This window comes from Notamacropus eugenii, chromosome 5, assembly GCF_028372415.1.
Source record: "Notamacropus eugenii isolate mMacEug1 chromosome 5, mMacEug1.pri_v2, whole genome shotgun sequence".
Lineage (NCBI taxonomy): Eukaryota > Metazoa > Chordata > Mammalia > Diprotodontia > Macropodidae > Notamacropus > Notamacropus eugenii.
The window spans coordinates 52,663,665-52,680,970 of NC_092876.1; the positions used below are offsets into that span (position 1 = coordinate 52,663,665).

At 39.7% G+C, this 17,306-nt stretch overlaps 1 protein-coding gene across 7 annotated transcripts in view; it reads left to right on the forward strand.

The window, feature by feature from the left end:
• The window catches only part of PDPN (podoplanin), a 46,056-nt gene extending 38,741 nt beyond the window's left edge, over positions 1–7,315 (forward strand). Inside the window, exons 4-7 of one of the 7 annotated variants that reach the window (XR_011967010.1) lie at positions 1,783–1,821; positions 2,945–3,056; positions 4,493–4,547; positions 4,988–5,098. Coding sequence is in view for 4 of the 7 variants with exons in the window: in XM_072608923.1 (XP_072465024.1) it covers positions 1,783–1,821; positions 2,945–3,056; positions 4,988–4,994 (158 nt within the window). In the remaining 3 variants the exon portion in view is untranslated. Of the gene's footprint in view, positions 1–1,782; positions 1,822–2,944; positions 3,057–4,492; positions 4,548–4,987 lie in introns of all 7 variants that reach the window. The other 6 variants (XR_011967011.1, XR_011967013.1, XM_072608924.1 and 3 more) reach the window with 6 other exon arrangements.
• Positions 7,316–17,306: the final 9,991 nt, after the last annotated feature.

Below are 17,306 nucleotides of genomic sequence, written 5' to 3' on the forward strand. Positions count from 1 at the left end.
TGTATGTAATGGAATACTATTGTTCCATAAGAAATGATGAGTAGGCAGATTTCAGAAATACCTGGGAAGATTTAAATGAACTGATGCTGAGCAAAGTGAGTAGAACCAGGAGAACATTGTACACAGTAACAGCAACATTGTGCAATGATCACCTTTGGCAGACTTAGCTCTTTTCAGCAATGAAAAGATCTAAGACAATTCCAAAAGACTCATGATGGAAAATGCTGTCCTTACCCAGACAAAGAACTATGGAGACTGAATGTAGACCAAAGCATACTATTTTCTTTTTTTGTTTGTTTGCTTCTCTTTCTTGTGGTTTTTCCTTTTTGTTCTGATTCTTTTTTCACAGCATGACTAATGTGAAAATATATTTAATATTATTGTACATGTATACCCTATATCAGACTGAATACTGTCTAGTGAAAGGTGGAGGGAAGGAAAGGAGGGGGGTAAAATTTAGAACTCAAAATCTTATGAAAATAAATGTTGAAAACTAAAAATCAGTTAATTAATTGAAAAGAAAAAAAGCAGTTAGGTGACTTGTCCAGGGTCACACAGGTAGCAAATGTCTGAAGTGAAATTTGGTCTCGTGTCTTCTTGAGTCCAGGCCTAGCATTCTGTCCATTGTGCCATCGAGCTGCCTAGTGGAGACAGACAAATTTGGAGTCAGGAAAACCTAAATTTTGAGCCTATCTCCAACACTAAGACCATGGACAAATCTCTTAACCCTTCTTAGCACCCCTCATTTTCCCTACCTGTAAAATGGGGGTAATAATGCTTACAGGACTTTACAGCATTGTTGAAAGGCTTCAACAAGAGAATGTAAGGAATATTCTTTGGAAACTTACAAATTTTATTTAGACATCAGTTATCATCATGTTAAACATCTCAAGGAAAGGGATGAGATTTCTCGTCTGTTGCCCTTCTCTAACTATGGGAGCTTAGGACTTAGTACCTCGAACAGTGGGAACTCTTATTAGTGATGCTAACTCTTTACGTTTAATAGTGATGAGTCCTAGTCGAGAGATCTAGCTTCTAGGTCCTATTTACCAATGATATTGTATGACCTTGGAAAATTAATGATCACTTCCGTGTCTTTTTTTTCCTCAGCTTTAAAAAAACAAGCAATAAAACATCTGCTAGGTTGATTGTCCTATCTTCTAAAACAGTTGAGAATAAAAAATTAAAGGATTATCAACTTTAGAAGAAAAGGTACCATAAGAGAGGAAAATGAGGGGATTAGGCTGATTACTCTCTAAAGTTCCTCCTTGTGGGGACATTTTATATTTTAAGATAGAACAGTTCTGACATTGTGTTTCTAGGTCTGTTCAAGTTCTGCCATTCTATATTCTCACTTTCTGATTTTTACGTCCTTCCCCACCTTTGATATTCTACATTTTACAGTCCCTTCTAAGCTTTGATGTTTCATCATCGAAGGGCTCTCTCAGCTCTAAGATTTCACACTCAAGCATCCGTTCCACCTTTGTCACTCTGTGTTCTAAAGTTCTGACATTCATGTTCTAATGTCCTCCCCATGTTCTAAAGTTCATTCCAACTCTAAACCTTATGAACCATAAACATTGAAAACATTAATAAAGATCATTAATGAATGTTAACAGACTTTGTTACATTTTTCTTAGCAAATGTCTTTCTCACTCCCACTTTTGTTATCTCCTACCTAATCTGCAATCTATGTGAAGCAAATTTCTCCTTGAATCATGATTAAATCCCGGCTACTAAATTTTCTAATATCACTGTGTTGTTACATCTCTGTCTTTACAGGGAAAGTGAGTGGAGAGACAAAGACAGTAACTGAGAAAGGTAGGCTAGAAGGAGTTACTCAAAGACACCATTCTTGCCATTACCTATAGTTATAAGCTTTAGAGCACCTGCAGAAAGAAAGTTTGAAACTTTGAAAGAAAGATCAATTGAATGGGGCAAAAGAAAATGCAAATTCTGAGTAGTTAACTTTTTAATTAAAAGATAAATCGGGAGATTTTTAAATCTGTCGGTCCTGAATTCAATAATTCAGTAATCCATAAATCAAACCAATCTAAGGTAGACCTAATCAAGCAATTCAAGACTTTGTACTTATTCAGGACTTTGTGCTAAGTATGGAGGTCTACAAGGACCAACAGAAAAGAGACCTTGTCCTCAAGGAGCTTACTCTGTTGGGGGATGCAACATATGCACAGATAGGTATGTGTAGTCATTTCAGGAGAAAAAAAGACTTCTAAAGACCAAAAATGGTTTCCTACAGGAAGAGATATCACAGATGAACCTTAAAATAAGCTCCAAATTCTAATAGATTGAGATGAGGAGAGAGTGCATTCTAGGGTCAACCTGAACAAAAGTACGGAAGCCAGAGGTCGGTATGGAATGTTTAGCTCCGGGAACAGCAGGTAGAACCATTTGACTGGAATAGGGAGTGGGTATAAAGGGGAATAATGTAAAATAATTCTGGGAGGCTAGACTAAGTCATATGAGAAACAGCTTTAAATGTCCAAGATGACAATTTATAGTTACTAGAAAAATTAGGATTATTTCAATAGCCCTATAAAAACTCTTCCTGATAATTAATAGCAAAGTTGAGATATTTTTTAAATTTAATAGGCAAAAGCCTATTTCATAAGGATTTTGCTTGTACCCAGATAGTTTGGAATAGCTCAAAGTCAGCCATTGTATCATGCTCCAATTCTAAATCTCTCTGCGGGTGATGAGAGGACAATAATGCATTTTGGAAATTGGCTGCTGTGATCTGCTGGGACCACCTGTAAACCCAACATCCTACTATTTGTAGCTTAGTACAAATCCATCCACACGTCAGCCTAGAATGTTGGCTCAAAGTAGAGACACTACTAGTGCTGGGGTGTCATCCTTCTCCATCTTGTTCTGGATGTAATACCAATATTGCTTCTCTCTTACTTCTCTTTCTCTGTGTTAGGAGGCTTGGAGACTGTAGCACTGGTGGGAATCATTTTGGGAATCGTGATTGCCATTGGTATCGTTGCTGGAATCGTCATTGCAGTCGTGAGGAAAATGTCGGGCAGGTACTCGTAAGTAAAATACCTATACACTGACATGATACATGTGTGATTAATGTAATTTTCAGAAGACCTTTGAGCTACAGTAGAAAGAGCTTTGGGCTTGGACTTGAAAGAGACTTGCTTTTAAATCTTGCCCCTGACATTTCCTAGTTATATGACTTTGGGCAAATCCCTTAGCTTCTCAGAGCCTCCATTTTCTTATCTATAAAATGGGGACAATAAGGCCTTTATGATTTTTCTTTGCTCAGAGGGCTACTATGAAGAGAAAATCAAATTATGTATATATGATTCCTTTGAAAACCTTAAAGTATAAAATAGATTATCAGTCATCATCATCATTTTCATTATCATTTGAAACATTAATAAAGATCAGTAATGAATGTTAGCATACTTTTATGTTAACATACATTCCTGTCAGTAGTGTTTGGAGGTCATCTGAACCATCCCTATGCCTAACTGGGCTACGTCTGCATATACAGTCATTCTAAATATCTAGGAAGAAATTTAGTTCAGAAAACAGACATTCTGTGAACATACCGTGAATGATTGTTCAATCTTGAGGTCCTGCTTTAAGCTAAAACTTAAATGGAGTTAGGGTATACTTAGATGCTGCTTAAATCCAGGGGTGTTGTTAGGCTTGAATGAGATAATGGATAGAAAGTACTTTGCCAACCTTAAAGCACCCTATAAATGCCAGTTATTATTATCATTATTGGTTTATAGGCACCAGGCCTCCAGTCTGCTGGTTACTTCATTCCCTCAGCCTTCTACTGAACTCTTTTGCTGAGCTCAGGCATTATTTATAGAACAATGCAGTAGCATGCCGATAAATGTTTAACAACCAGGCTCTCAGGGAAGAAAATGTGTGCATGTAGGCTTTTAAATTTAATCTCCATTATTAACCCTTTCTTAAGTCTAGAAATCAGTAACTCAATAAATCAAGCCCTGATTGTAGCCATTTCTGTATTTCTGAGATGTAAAATATCACACTGAAAATTTGATAGTTCATTAACTTACAAGCCCATTAAAGCTCATTCCAGCACATACCTATTTATCTATTTCGCTGTTTCAGGCATGTCTAACTTTTCATGTCCCCATTTGAGGTTTTCTTGGCACAGGTTCTAGAGTAGTTTATCATTTTCTTCCTCAACTAATTTTACAGATGAGGAAACTGAGGCAAACAGAGTTAAGGGACTTGCCCGGGGCCACACAGCTAGGAAGTGTCTGAGTTCAGCTTTGAATTCAGGAAGAGAAGTCTTCCTGACTCCTGGCCCAACGCTCTATCCATTGCACGGTCTAGCTGTCCAGTAATAATAACACTAGCCAACATTTATATAATGCTTACTCTGTGCCAAGCTTTGTCAGAAGTGCTTTACAGTTATTACGTCTTTTGATCTTCACAATAGCTCTCGGCAATAGGTGCTATTATTGTCCCTATTTTACAGATGAGAAAACCAAGGCAAACAGAGGCCAAGTGACTTGTCCAGGATTATATAGCTAGTAAGTGTCTGAGGCAGGGTCTTGGGTCTCCCTGACTCCTGGCCTGGCATTCTCTCCACTGTATTCTGTATCTGCCCAAATTTCCTCTGAATTTACTCTTTTGAGTGCCTGGAAACCTGTACATGATTGTATACATGATTGGGGGGAAGGGTATGCAGTATCACACCACAAGTTCTCAGTGAGGAAAGAGATCACATGGATTATAAAACCATAGATTTACAACTGGAAGGGACCATACTGGTCATCTAGTCAAACCTTCTCATTTTAAACTGAGGCCTAGGAAAGGTAAGTGACTTGCCCAGGGTCACTTAGCTAGCAACCATCAGAGACAAGATCTGAAACCAAGTCTTTCAGACTCCAAATCTAACCCTCTATTTATAGGTAGCTGGTACACTGATAATCAGTCAATTGACAATCTCCTTTTTCTTATTTTCCCACAGGCCTTAGATGACTGGAGGATTGTGTCCCTCTGCCAACTGTTTTATTTTTTAAAGAGAGCCCCTATTTTAGCTTCCTGTGCCCAGGTGAGAAGATGATCCGTGGAAGACCTGTTCTCCCAGTTCTAGATCCATGGTGATCCTGAAACTCTCTCAAGGGTTCCTGAGCTGAAAACGAGAAGGCTCCTATAGCCTGTGACTCCAAATCTATGTCATTTTTAAATCATTTTTTTATTTTTATATATACACATTGTAAAAGTAGATGACCTGACTTTAAAAAAAAAGGTCTAACAGTGAATAGGAAACAAGGAAACAATGACCAGTGAGCCCATACTATACCAAAATGGCGACAACAGAATCCCAATGGTGTTGGAAAGTCCTTTATGTGCTCCCTTGCAATTGAAAGCAAAAAGGAATGTGGAACTATTGTCATTCTCTCTGCTTGGCTTGTACTGCTGTTAAATGGGTCAGAGCATTTAAATTCTAGAACTGGAGTATATTGTAGGACCAATGGGGCAGAGTGGATAGAGCCCTGCATTCACACCCTGCCTCTAATACTTACTAGCTATGCGACTGTGGGCAAATCACTTCACCTTTCTAAACCTCATTTCCCTTATTAAAATGGGACAATAGAGTCATACCCTTAGAACGGAGGGGGCATAGAGATCACCTAGTCCAACTCACTCATTTTACAGATGAGGGAACTGAGGTCAAGTCCCAAACTAACACCTATGTCACCAAATAAGGTTGTTATGAGGATCAAATAAGATAATGTATGTAAAACATTTTGCAAATCTTAGAAATGTTAGCAGTTATCATTAGAGGTTACCTAGCCCAACCCCCTCCTTTCATAGTGAGGAAACTGAGGCTCAGAGAGGTAAGGTCACACAGGCAATAAGTGACTGACAGTGATAGGATCTGAACCCAGGTCTTTTGATTCCAAATTCAGGACTCTTTCCACTCTACCATGCTGTTCCCCAAAGAGATGGTTTTCTATTTTCTGATGGGCTGAGGTGCAGAAGACCTTATACTCCTTATTCGCTAGAATTCGACACAAGCAGTGATCAAAAAGCATCTTAAGCCTTTGTGATGTAGTGAACAGCTGTTTCTAGTTGGTTGGGACAAAGTACTTCAAAGACTCCCTCATGGAGTCAACCGTTGGATTTAGTAAACAGGAAATCCATGATTCGGGGAAGACAGTCCTTTTGCCCCCAAGGCTGCCTGGGCTGCTTAAAAAGCTTCTCCAGAAAGGACTTGCTGACTCAATACTTTGAGCTGACAGTCTCCTACCTCTGCATCTTTAAAGTGAATGGGCCCAGGGTGGTCCTCTAGTTAAAGGAAGGTTAATTTCTGATTGGCTGCCAATACCACATCACTATAACCCTTCTGATCTCTAGCATGTTGCCCTGCTGGGCTAGATCATTCATTGCAGCCACAAAGCTACGAGCAGCTAACATGACCCGGGCTTAAAAATATTTTGCTACTTATCTCTAAAACATGACGGACCCTTGTACTGGGATACACTATAAGCAGCAGAACATGCCGGTTTTCCTACATTTATTTGCCTCCTTGACTTTTGTCACTTTGGAGAGACATATGAAATGGAAAATAAGTGTAGAGTTGAATTTTAAACAGCAGTAAGGTTTCAAATCACATAAAACTCAAAGAAAAACCTTTCTCAGTTCTTCATTTATTGATCGCACAAATTGAGAAGAGTCAGATTTCGTCATTAGAGCTCATCAGCCTAGTACTGTCAAATGCAGCATGCCCTTTTATGAAGATCAACTGAGTTTTTTTTAAAAAAGGCATCCTCATTCATTGACACACATCCTGGAATGACTGGGTATAGTTTCAAACTTAAGCTCTTTCAGATTATCCATTGAGTTGGTGTAGGATAAGAAGCCATTGTCTGAGAAATATAGCTTGTTCCTCTCCTAGATTTCTTGTCCTTTATAAATGTTCAGATGTTATTTTATAGAATCTACTCTAGGATGAAGCTATCTATCAGCAACACATTACAAATTAAACACACAGGAGATGGAAGCAGATGGTCTGATAAAGTGTGATTGAAACGACTTATAAAATACCATGTCTTTCAAGTTCTCTCCCCTTCCCCCACCCTTCAAATTTTCAGTTAGTGATTTATAACAATTTCCTTAAAATTTTTGTTTCCTACTACTTCTCCTTCTTCTCTTCCCCACTCCATGAAAAAATAAAAGAGTCCCTCTCAAGTTATACACTGGACCCAGTGCCTGCTGGGACAGGACAATGGGTTTCTTAACACTGTTTATTGCAGTGTAGACATTTTCAAATAAAGCAGATAGTTATGTATAATAGAAGTTGGTGTATTTATTGGGAATCTTCATGGAATTGGGCATAGGGAGAGTCAACCTTGAGAACATCTCAGAATGAAGTTACGAATTGGATTAAAACTTGCCATGTTGATTTGAGGCACCAAATCAACTATTTATAATAATGGAATGGAATGAACTTATATGCTCATAAGAAGCCAAAAATATCCCAAAGGGTATTTCAGTAAGCCTATTGTTTAACTCTGTCTCTTTCCACTGAGCAAAGGAAGCAAGGTAAGTGGGAAGTTTAATGACCTACCGACCCAACAATGTTCCAGGACATGAGCCAGAATCCATATTCAGGACTGCCCAACAGAGAGAAGAGGATGATAGCAATTTGAGCACCTTTTCATTTGGTGACAACGTTAGAAGCGCTTAATGTGCAAGGTTGCTATTTTGACTGCCAGTTTTTGCTAGCTAAGACACTAGGCTCAGGTGTTTCCATAACAGTGCTAGTGATATCGGCACCCTTTAAATTTCATTACTTTGGGTTAAAGTTCCAGTTGTCCTGTCCTAGTTATATCACTGGTGAAAAGATGACCCAGGTCAAACTATATATTTCCCCTCAATACAATGTAATCTGCTTTAGGACATAGATTATTTTGTTTGCTTAACTTATAGTACGCCCTTATTGCTTGTTGAATTGATTGTTTTCTAAACCATAGCAAGAGATGAACCTCCATAGCTCCATGAACTTCTTGACCCCTCTAGCATCACCTACTTATAGGTCCTCAATCCTCAATTACACTTTCATCTAGATCTACTCAATCCAAAATTATCAATATGGTCAAGGTTCACTTATTTGCTATTGAGTAGGCTTCCATTAAAAGTTGGTAGATATAACACTTGGGTTCTAAATGTCAGCTCTTCCTTACCCTTGATTCTACTGTGTGTGTGTGTGTGTGTGTGTGTGTGTGTGTGTGTGTGTATGTATATGTACGTAGACAGTTTCATTCTGGTAGCCACAATTTAGGAAGATCACTGAAAAGCTGGTGAGTCTTAGAGAAGGGCCTTAATTTATTGAAGGCCTTTAATTCTATAACCTGAGAAATGTTGGAAGAAACTGGGACTGTCTGGCTTGGGGAAAAGGAGAATCAGTGTTATTGTAGGGGGAACCCAGGTCAAAGAAAGACAGATGATAAAATCTTCAAATATTTGGAAGGTTTGTCATATAGAAGAATAATTAGACTTTTTTTTCTATTTAGCCCCAGAGGGCAGAACGTGAAACAACCAATAGAATCTGGGAAGAGGTGAATTTAGGTTTGATATAAAAGAAAACAGTCTAATAATGAAAAACATCCCAAAGTCAAGCCTTGGGAGATAAGGGAGTTGTCCTCGCTGGAGCTCATCATTGGATGACCAGTCTGTGAAAAGAACTTTGTCTAGGTATGATTTGGACTAGGTGGCCCTAGGTCCCCACAAGCTCTGGAATCCTGGGGTTCTGTGATTTTACCTCCCTAGGGAGAGTTTCTTCAAACAGATCTGCCCCTCCAAGTCAGTGTTTCATTTCGTTTTGTTTTCCAAGTGAAATGTCCATAGATAATTTCCTTCTTGGTAATCCCTGAACATCAAGCCTTTAAGTCCCATGACTGGAATTTCTACAAAATTCTGCTTGTGTCATATCAGAAATTTATGATATTTGGAAATGCCTGGGCAAAGGTGGAACTAGGCACAGAGAGAGGATGTTGGGATGGAACTTTAGCTTCCTGGCAAAATGTTTCCATCTCTTTGGCAGAGAGGAAACACGCATTTGTGCAGCTGATGGATGGGTCAGAAATCATGGCCCCAGGTTGAAAGAGGGATCATTAGCCTTGCTCTGCTTGGTCCCAAAGAGTAGAACTAGAAGAAAAGGGAGGAAGCTACAGAGGGGCGGGATTAGGTTTGAGGTGAGGAAAATCTTCCTGATAGCGCTCTCCCAAAGTCAAATGGCCTACCTCTCAGTAGGCAGTGGCTTCCTCTGACACTGAGTGACCACTGATCAGGTATGAAATAGGATTCTTCTGTGTGTAGGGTTTAAACAAAATGGCCTCTGAGATCCCTTCCAATTCTGACGTTCTGTGATACTAAACGCACAATCATGGATAAGACACACCCTCTGAATCTCAGGGTTTTTTTTAAATTGTGAAATGGGAATAGTGTATATTATATATTATCCTATAGTATAATTATTATGATATATGGCATAGCAGATATAGTATAATATATACTACACAACATGATACATTGGTATGTAGTATAATATGTATGATATATGTATATATACACTATATATCTATTATATATTATAATATAATGTAGCATTTACCTCACAAGTTTTGTGTGAGGATCAACTCAGTTAATCAATAAATATTTAGTAAGCACCTACTATGTGTCAGGCACTGTGCAGAGCACTGGGGATGCAAAAAGAGGCAAAAGACAGTCCTTGCCCTCAAGGAGCTTACAATCTAATAAAGGAGAAAGCATGAAAACAAATATATACAAACAAGCTACATATAGAATAAGTAGGAAATAACTAACAGAGGGAAGGTACTAGAATGTAGAAGGATTGGAAAAGATTTCCTGGACAAGATAAGATTTTAGCTGACACTTGGAAGAAGCCAAGAAAATCAGTAGGTGGAGTTCAAGAGGAAGAGAATTCCATGAATGGGGGTCAACCAGAGAATATTAAGACAGGCTAGTATCCAGGACCAAGATGGTGACTGTCTTTTGTCCTCTGGTCACATCTCATCTGTGATTGATTCTGGGCAGCACAGTTGAAGGACATTAATAAGCTGGAGAATGTCCAGAGGAGGGAATGGCTATCCGTGTGATGAAGGACTTTGAATCCATGTCATAGGAGGAGTGTTGGAAGAAGCTGGGGATATTGAGCCTGGAGATGAGAAGAATCTGGAATCATGAAAGTTGTCTTGGGAATATTTGAAGAGCTGTCATGTGAAGGAGAGATGAGATTTATCTTGTTTGATCTCATAAGGAAGAATAAGGAATAATGGATAGAAGTTACAAAGAGGCAAAATTTAGGCTGGATATCAGAAAACTTTCCTAACAATGAAAGCTGTTCCAGAGTACAAAGGGCTGCTCTACCTTGAGAGACAGCATGTCCCCCATCAGTGAAAGAATGCAAACGTCTTTGCTATATTATCATGGGTATTTTTAAAAGATTTCATTCAGACTAGATGGGTCCTGAGGCCCCTTCCAACTGTGAAATTCCCTAAAATTAAACTGGTTGTAAAATGCTTTGTAAACCTCAAAGCTCCCTCTCTCAGCTATAATTAAGCATTATTATGATTAGAGGCTTCAATGTTTCTCATTGAAATGAATGAACATAAATGCCTCTGCTTGCCAAGAGGAACTTGTCAAGAGAAAAGAAAGCATTGCTTAAAGCCTTCCTTCCTAGGCCCTCTCCTATGGAGACTTTGAACCTTCAAACCATGCCTCTCCAAATCCTTCTAAATTCTAAGGCATCAAATAAAGTTACTCTAAATTCAACTCAATTCCCCAAACATTTATTAATTGCCCAGCATATTTCAAACACTGGGATTAAATGTTAGGGAGGCCCTGTCCTCAAGGAACTTATGTTCAAGACTGTGAAGGAGTTAGTTGATTGTAATATTTTCAGTATGAACATTTTTTGTTGTTGTTGAGTTATATCAATAGTGTTCAACTCTCCTTGACCCCATTTTGTATTGTCTTGGCAAAGATACTGGAGTAATTTGCCATTTCCTTCTCCAGCTCATTTGACAGAGGAGGAAACTAATGCAAACAGGGTGAAGTGACTTGCCCAGGGTCACACAACTAGTCAGTGTCTGAAGCTAGATTTGAATTCTAGTCTTGGCGTGCTATCCACCACACCACCTAGCCACCCATGTGAACATTTACACCTTGGAAACTGGCAACAGAAAAAAAAAAAGAAAAATAAACACCTCCCACACCCCACTCCTGCCCCTCACATAAATCAGGATTTGATTGCTTTGTTGAGTTTCTAAACTTGAAGAAGTGATAAAAATTCAGATTAAATTGAAAAGTGTGTCTTGCATACATTTATTTTTTCTGAAGAATCTTTACCAGCACATGGCTAAGTTGTACATCTTTGATGTGGGTTAGGAGGAGGAATCCAGCATTAAAACAGATAAATAAATACAAAGAAATCTGAGAGGGAAAGAAAGAGAAACTGACCATTTAGAGGAGCTAGGGAAGGCCTCGATGAATAGATAGCCCCTAGACAGAGATTTACAAGAAAAGAAAATTTCAAAGAGTCAGAGGTGAGGGAAGAATGGATTATGCTCCTGAAGGAACACCTGTGCAAAGTCATAGAGGTTGGAAGCACAGAGCAGAGAAAAAGGATTTTCCCAAACAAACAAAGTTTGTGGCCAACCTAAGTCTCTGACTCCAAACACTCTCTACTACTCTGTCCTACCTCCCTTATAAAAGTGCCTGAGATAGAAATAAATGTAAAATGCTTGACGATTACACAAAGGACTCCACTGTACTTGCTGAAGAGTATGGCCCTATTCCAACATGAAATGACCTAATACTAATGTTAATGTCAACAACCAGATATTCATTTGACATTTTAATTAAGTAATTTAATTAAGTGTGCTGGGATCCTTTTTTCTAGATCCTCATCCTTCTTGAACTCTCTGAAGTTTATGACCCTGTGGATGGGGTATCACTGATTCAAAAGTCATGCATAATTGAATGACTTTTGGAGCATAGTTCAGAATTGCTTCCCAGAATGGCTGGACCAGTTTACAGCTACATTAGCAATGTATAAGTATGCTTATTCTCCTGCAGCTCTCCAATTGATTATAGCGCCAATGTGATATTCACAGCACCTACAGCAGCCAAGAATATCCCAGCACAATTCTGAATTGCGAAATGCAACAGACTCTTCACATGGAAGACAGAATCAAAACATTTATTCAGACATCAGAAAGCCAAATCCATCATAGTAACAAAAATCTATACACATTAACAATGCAGAGGACAACACCTTCCTCAAGCCTTCACCCTGCTGGGCTTCCCACAAACCAGCTCCCTTAAACAAATCACAAACAAGCTCTTTCACTCACACTAGCTAGCTGCCTGCATCTTTCCTAGCTCTGACTGCTCCCATGACCAATTTCCTCTCAGCTCTGCTCTAGCTCTGCCTCTTCTGTTCCACCCTTCCCTTTCCACCCCTTCAGCAAACTCCTCCCACAATAGGCTCCATATGACTGACTTATGTGACTTAGGTGCAGGTCACAATGGCCTGTTAATGAATGGGAAAGATTTTCCCATTTAAATTACCATTACATTGACACATTTCTGTTCTGTGAACTTTGCTAGTGTAATAGGTGAGCATCTCAAAATTGCTTTAATTTGTATTTCTCTAATTGTTAGTGATTTTGACAATTTTTTTCATGTTACTGTTGACAGACTAGATTTTTTCTTTTGAGAACTGCATGTACCTATCCTTTGGATACCTTTGCTGCTCTCCCTATTTCATCCATTTGCTGTTCTTTCAGTCCTTTAATGTTCAGAATCACTAATGGTTATAGAAATGCAAAGGGAAAGAATTATGAATGTCTTTATATCAGCTCTAACAGCTTATATCAAATTGGCAAAGGTAGTGAGATGATAAAAACTAGATGTTGGGGATGTAGTTAAAAAAAAACAGTTCCCTGCTGATGGAAGCTGTAAGTTGGTTTGATCATTTTAGACATAAGAAAAGGTAAAACACCGCTCACACCTTTTTCACCTGTCAATTCCTTTTTTAGGTTTGTTTGGTTTTTTTTAATATTATTGACAGGAAGAAAAGATCAATCTGTTTAAATAAAACGTTCATAGCAGTACTATTTCTGATTTCAGAAAACTAGAAATAAACTGTCTCTTATAGGCAAAAGCCATTGCGCTCCCTTTTTAGGTCTTTTATGACATTTCACCTAGACCCTGTATTTGCACTTCGCTTGTTCTTCTTGGCATCACAATTATCTGTGTGCTTGTATTCCTCTTTCACCACTGGATTGTAAATGCTTTAGTCAAGTGCAAGTCATGTCATCATTTCTCTGATGTCATTGTCTTCTTCAAAAATGAAGGATGAACACAAATCTGTGAGTAGACCGAGCTTTCCTGCTGGGTAACTCAGCTCATCCTCTCCCTTCTGTTCCCCCCTTTTCTCCTCTCCAAGGGAAGGTAAATTTGGATGGCTAGAGGACACAGTTAACTTGAGGTTTATGGGCCAGCTTCCTTCCTTCCTTCCTCTCTCCCTTTCTCCCTCCTTTCCTTCCTTCCTTCCAAAGTTAAGTGCAAGTCATGTCATCATTTTTCTGATAGCATGGTCTTCTTCAGCAACAAAGGACGAACACAATCCTGTGAGTAGATGCAGCTGGCTGAATGGGGACCTAGCTAGCTGGGTAATTCAACTCCTCCTCTCCTGTCTGCCCCTTCCTCCCCTTCCTTCTCCTCTCCAAAGGAAGGTAAATTTAGACGGCCAAAAGATGCCCAGTTGACTTGGGTTTTACTGGCTCCTTTCCTGTCCTGTCCTGTCCTGTCCTAAAACCTTAAACCTACTGCACTCTGAAACTGGGACTCCAATGGGCCCCTGCCTAAGGGTTCCTAGCCTTACAGTGATTATCAATAGTAACTGTTGCTGGTTCCCACCCAGTCTGCTGTCTTTCTTTTTCTTGACCTCATTAAAGGGGCCATGCCCTGGCTACTTCTTAAACAGGCTTATTCAATGAATGGGTGTTGCTAAGTGGGTACCTGCAAAGACCTTGGTCTAAAGGGCCCAAGGCCTCCCAGTGCATCCTGGGTCATCTCCAGTCATGCTGAGGAATATCTGGTCACTGGATTCAGATGGCTCTGGAGGAGAAGTGAGGCTGGTGACCTGCACAGCCCTCCCTCACTCAGAACAAAACCAAGTGCAAGTCATGTCATCATTTCTGATGATGATGGCATGGTCTTCTTCAAAAATGAAGGACAAACACAGACCTTGTGGATCACCCTCTCCTGCATACTGTGTTCTCTCTGGGTTTTCATGACACTGCTCTCTCTTGGCTCCTCTCCTACCTGTCTAACTGCTCCTTCTCTGTCTCCTTTGCTAGATCATCATCCAATACTGCCCCCTAATTATAGCCAAGTCTCTGTACTGGGCCCTCTTTACTTCTAGTTGCAAACTCCTTTTGAAGCTCTTATCTGCTCCCATGGGGTTAATTATCATCCCTTCCTAGATGATTCCAAGACTGACTGTCATCTCATGCCTGGAATGATGTCCCTTCCTTCTCCCCTCTACCTCTGGGAATCTTTGATTTCCTCCAAGACTCAATGCAAGGACAATCTTCTGAAGGAAGACTTTCCTGGCCTCCTTAGATGTTACTGCCTTCCCTTTCAAGGATACCTTGCATGTGCTTTATATGTGGGTGGTTTGTGTGTATGTCTGTGTGTGCATACACATATATACATATCTATCTCTATCATGTATGTGTGCATGCATGCTTTTTTTCCTGTTAGAATATGAGCTCCTTGAGGACAGAGAATTATATTTTTATCATTTTGTCCTTAGAGACTCACACATTGCCTAGTGCATTGTGGACAATTGGAACATCCATATCTGTATCTCCCACTCTAGTCTCTTGCCGAGCTCCAGACCCACATTACCAATTGCTTGTTGGATATTTGGAATTAGATGCCCATTAGGTATCTCCCACTCACCAGAGCCAAAACTTGTTTCCTTTCTCCTCAAACTTACCCCTCTCCCAAACATTCCCATTTCTGTCCAGATCATCCACTATCATTCTGGTCATATAGGTTTGAAATGCTGGAAGCCTGCTGGATTCTTCCCTTTCCTTCAACACCCCCACCATATCTAATTACCAGATCTTGTCAATTCTCCCTCCACAACATTTCTTGCATCAGTTTCCATCTCTCCATCTACATAGCCTCCATTCTTGCTCAGGGTATCACCTCTCAGCTGGACTGTTATAATAGCCTCCTCCTAATTGGTCTTGCTGCCTCCAGCTTCTTCCTTTTCCCTTTCACTTCTACAGAATTGCCAAACTGACATTCCTAAAACATGATCTGGCTATGCCATTCTCATAATCCAAAATCTTCAATGCCTCCCAAATGCCCCTGAATAAAATGCAAAACTTAGCCTGGATTTAAAGCCCTCCACATTAATAACTAGTCATTATACAATATTTTAAGGTTTGCGAAGTGCTTTACACATATTATCTGCTTTGACCCCCAAAACAGCCACGTGAGTCAGGTTCTATGTCAAGGTCTTACTGTCATTGTTCCCCTTTCATGACCTCTTCTCCCAGCCTATCAGACCCATGCTGGCTGTTTCCAGTGTGTAATATCCCATCTCCTGCCTTTGCACAAGGTTATATCCCATCCTAGGAATGCACTCTCTCATCACCTTTATTTCTGAAAATTCCTAGCTTCTTTCAAAGCACAGCTCAGGCATCACCAATTGCAGGACACCTTTCCTTATTCTCTCCAAGTTACTATCACTCTTTTTCTTTGATTTCTTTTTCTCAATGAACAAAATTCTATTTTCTCTCCCTCCCACCTACCCCCTCCATGGAAAAAAAAAGAAAACCTTCTAATAAATATGTATAATCAAGCAAAATGTATTCCTGCATTGGCCATGTCCAAAGAATATAGAAGACTGTACCCCAAGTCCATCAGCTCAATCAGGCGATGGGCAACATGCTTCATGATGGACTCTTTAGAAGCATGGAACCTTATTCCACTGATCAGAATTTTATATCTTGAAATTATTTTTATAACTTGGCTTGTACTTTTTTTATTTGCTTATCCCCACAGTAGAATGTAAGTTTCTTGAGTTCAGGGCTTGCTCAGCTTTTGTCCATATCCCCAGACTCTAGCCTTGGACACGGAGATGCTTAGTATTTGTTAAACTGAATCAAGTGAGGGAAATATTAATCCTTTACTTTGTCCTGTTCAGATCACATATAGAATTCAATTTTGGGTAGGTCATTCATAATCTGGAGAGTGTACAAAGGAAGGCTGAGGAGCTCCAGACCATGCCAGATGAGGACTCTTTAAAGAAAGAGAGAATGTTTCACGTGAAGTAGAGAAGACTCAGCATGAGGGTGAGAGTAGGGGTGGAGAACAGGTCATCATAGTGATGTAAAGGACAGTCGTGAGGAAAAGGGATTGGATTTGTTTTTCTTGGCTGCACAGGGTAAAATGAGGAACAATAGATAGAAATAGCAGAGGGCAGATTTTGGTTTGATGTGGGGATAACCTCCTCAACAATTAGGGCTTTCCAAAAGTAGAATGAGCTGTTGTGGGAAGCAGTGGGTTTTCCTTACTAAAAGTCTTCAAGCAAAGATTGGATAACCTTTTGCTTGGTCAGGTAGGGGTGGAGTTTGCTGGTTTCTGAGATGCTTTGTGATTATGAGATTTGGAAATTCTGATGTTGTCTAGAGAGAAAAGAAGGGAAAGGAAGGAAGTCTAGGGCACACCCTTTGAGAACACTAACATTGAGGAGTCAGGAATGATTCATGAGAATCCAGGAAAGGAAAGAGAAGAGTGGTAGGTAGGAGGAAAGGTAGGAGGAGAAGGAGGCAAAATAGTTCAATGGAAAGAACTCTGGATTTGGAGTCCAAGAACCCTTGTTCAGATCGTGGCTTTGATACTTACAACCTGTGTGGCCTTGGTTAAGTCATTGAACTTCCAAGGGTATCAGGGTTCTTATCCATACATGAATTGGTTGTTGTCCTTCATTCTCAAAGAGGACCAAAATGGCATCACTATGTTGGAGTCAACGTACAATATATCCAACTATGATTGAACAGACCAATATGAGCTTGGAAGGCTCTACCACAGGTCAGGCACAAATAGTCCACATGAACATTTGGAGTGGGGATGGCTCTAAATGTGTGCATCTCACATTTCTTTTGAGCTACTGCAATTCTGCTTTGCTCATAGAATATAGCACCTTCTCTGATGTAGGCACACCATGC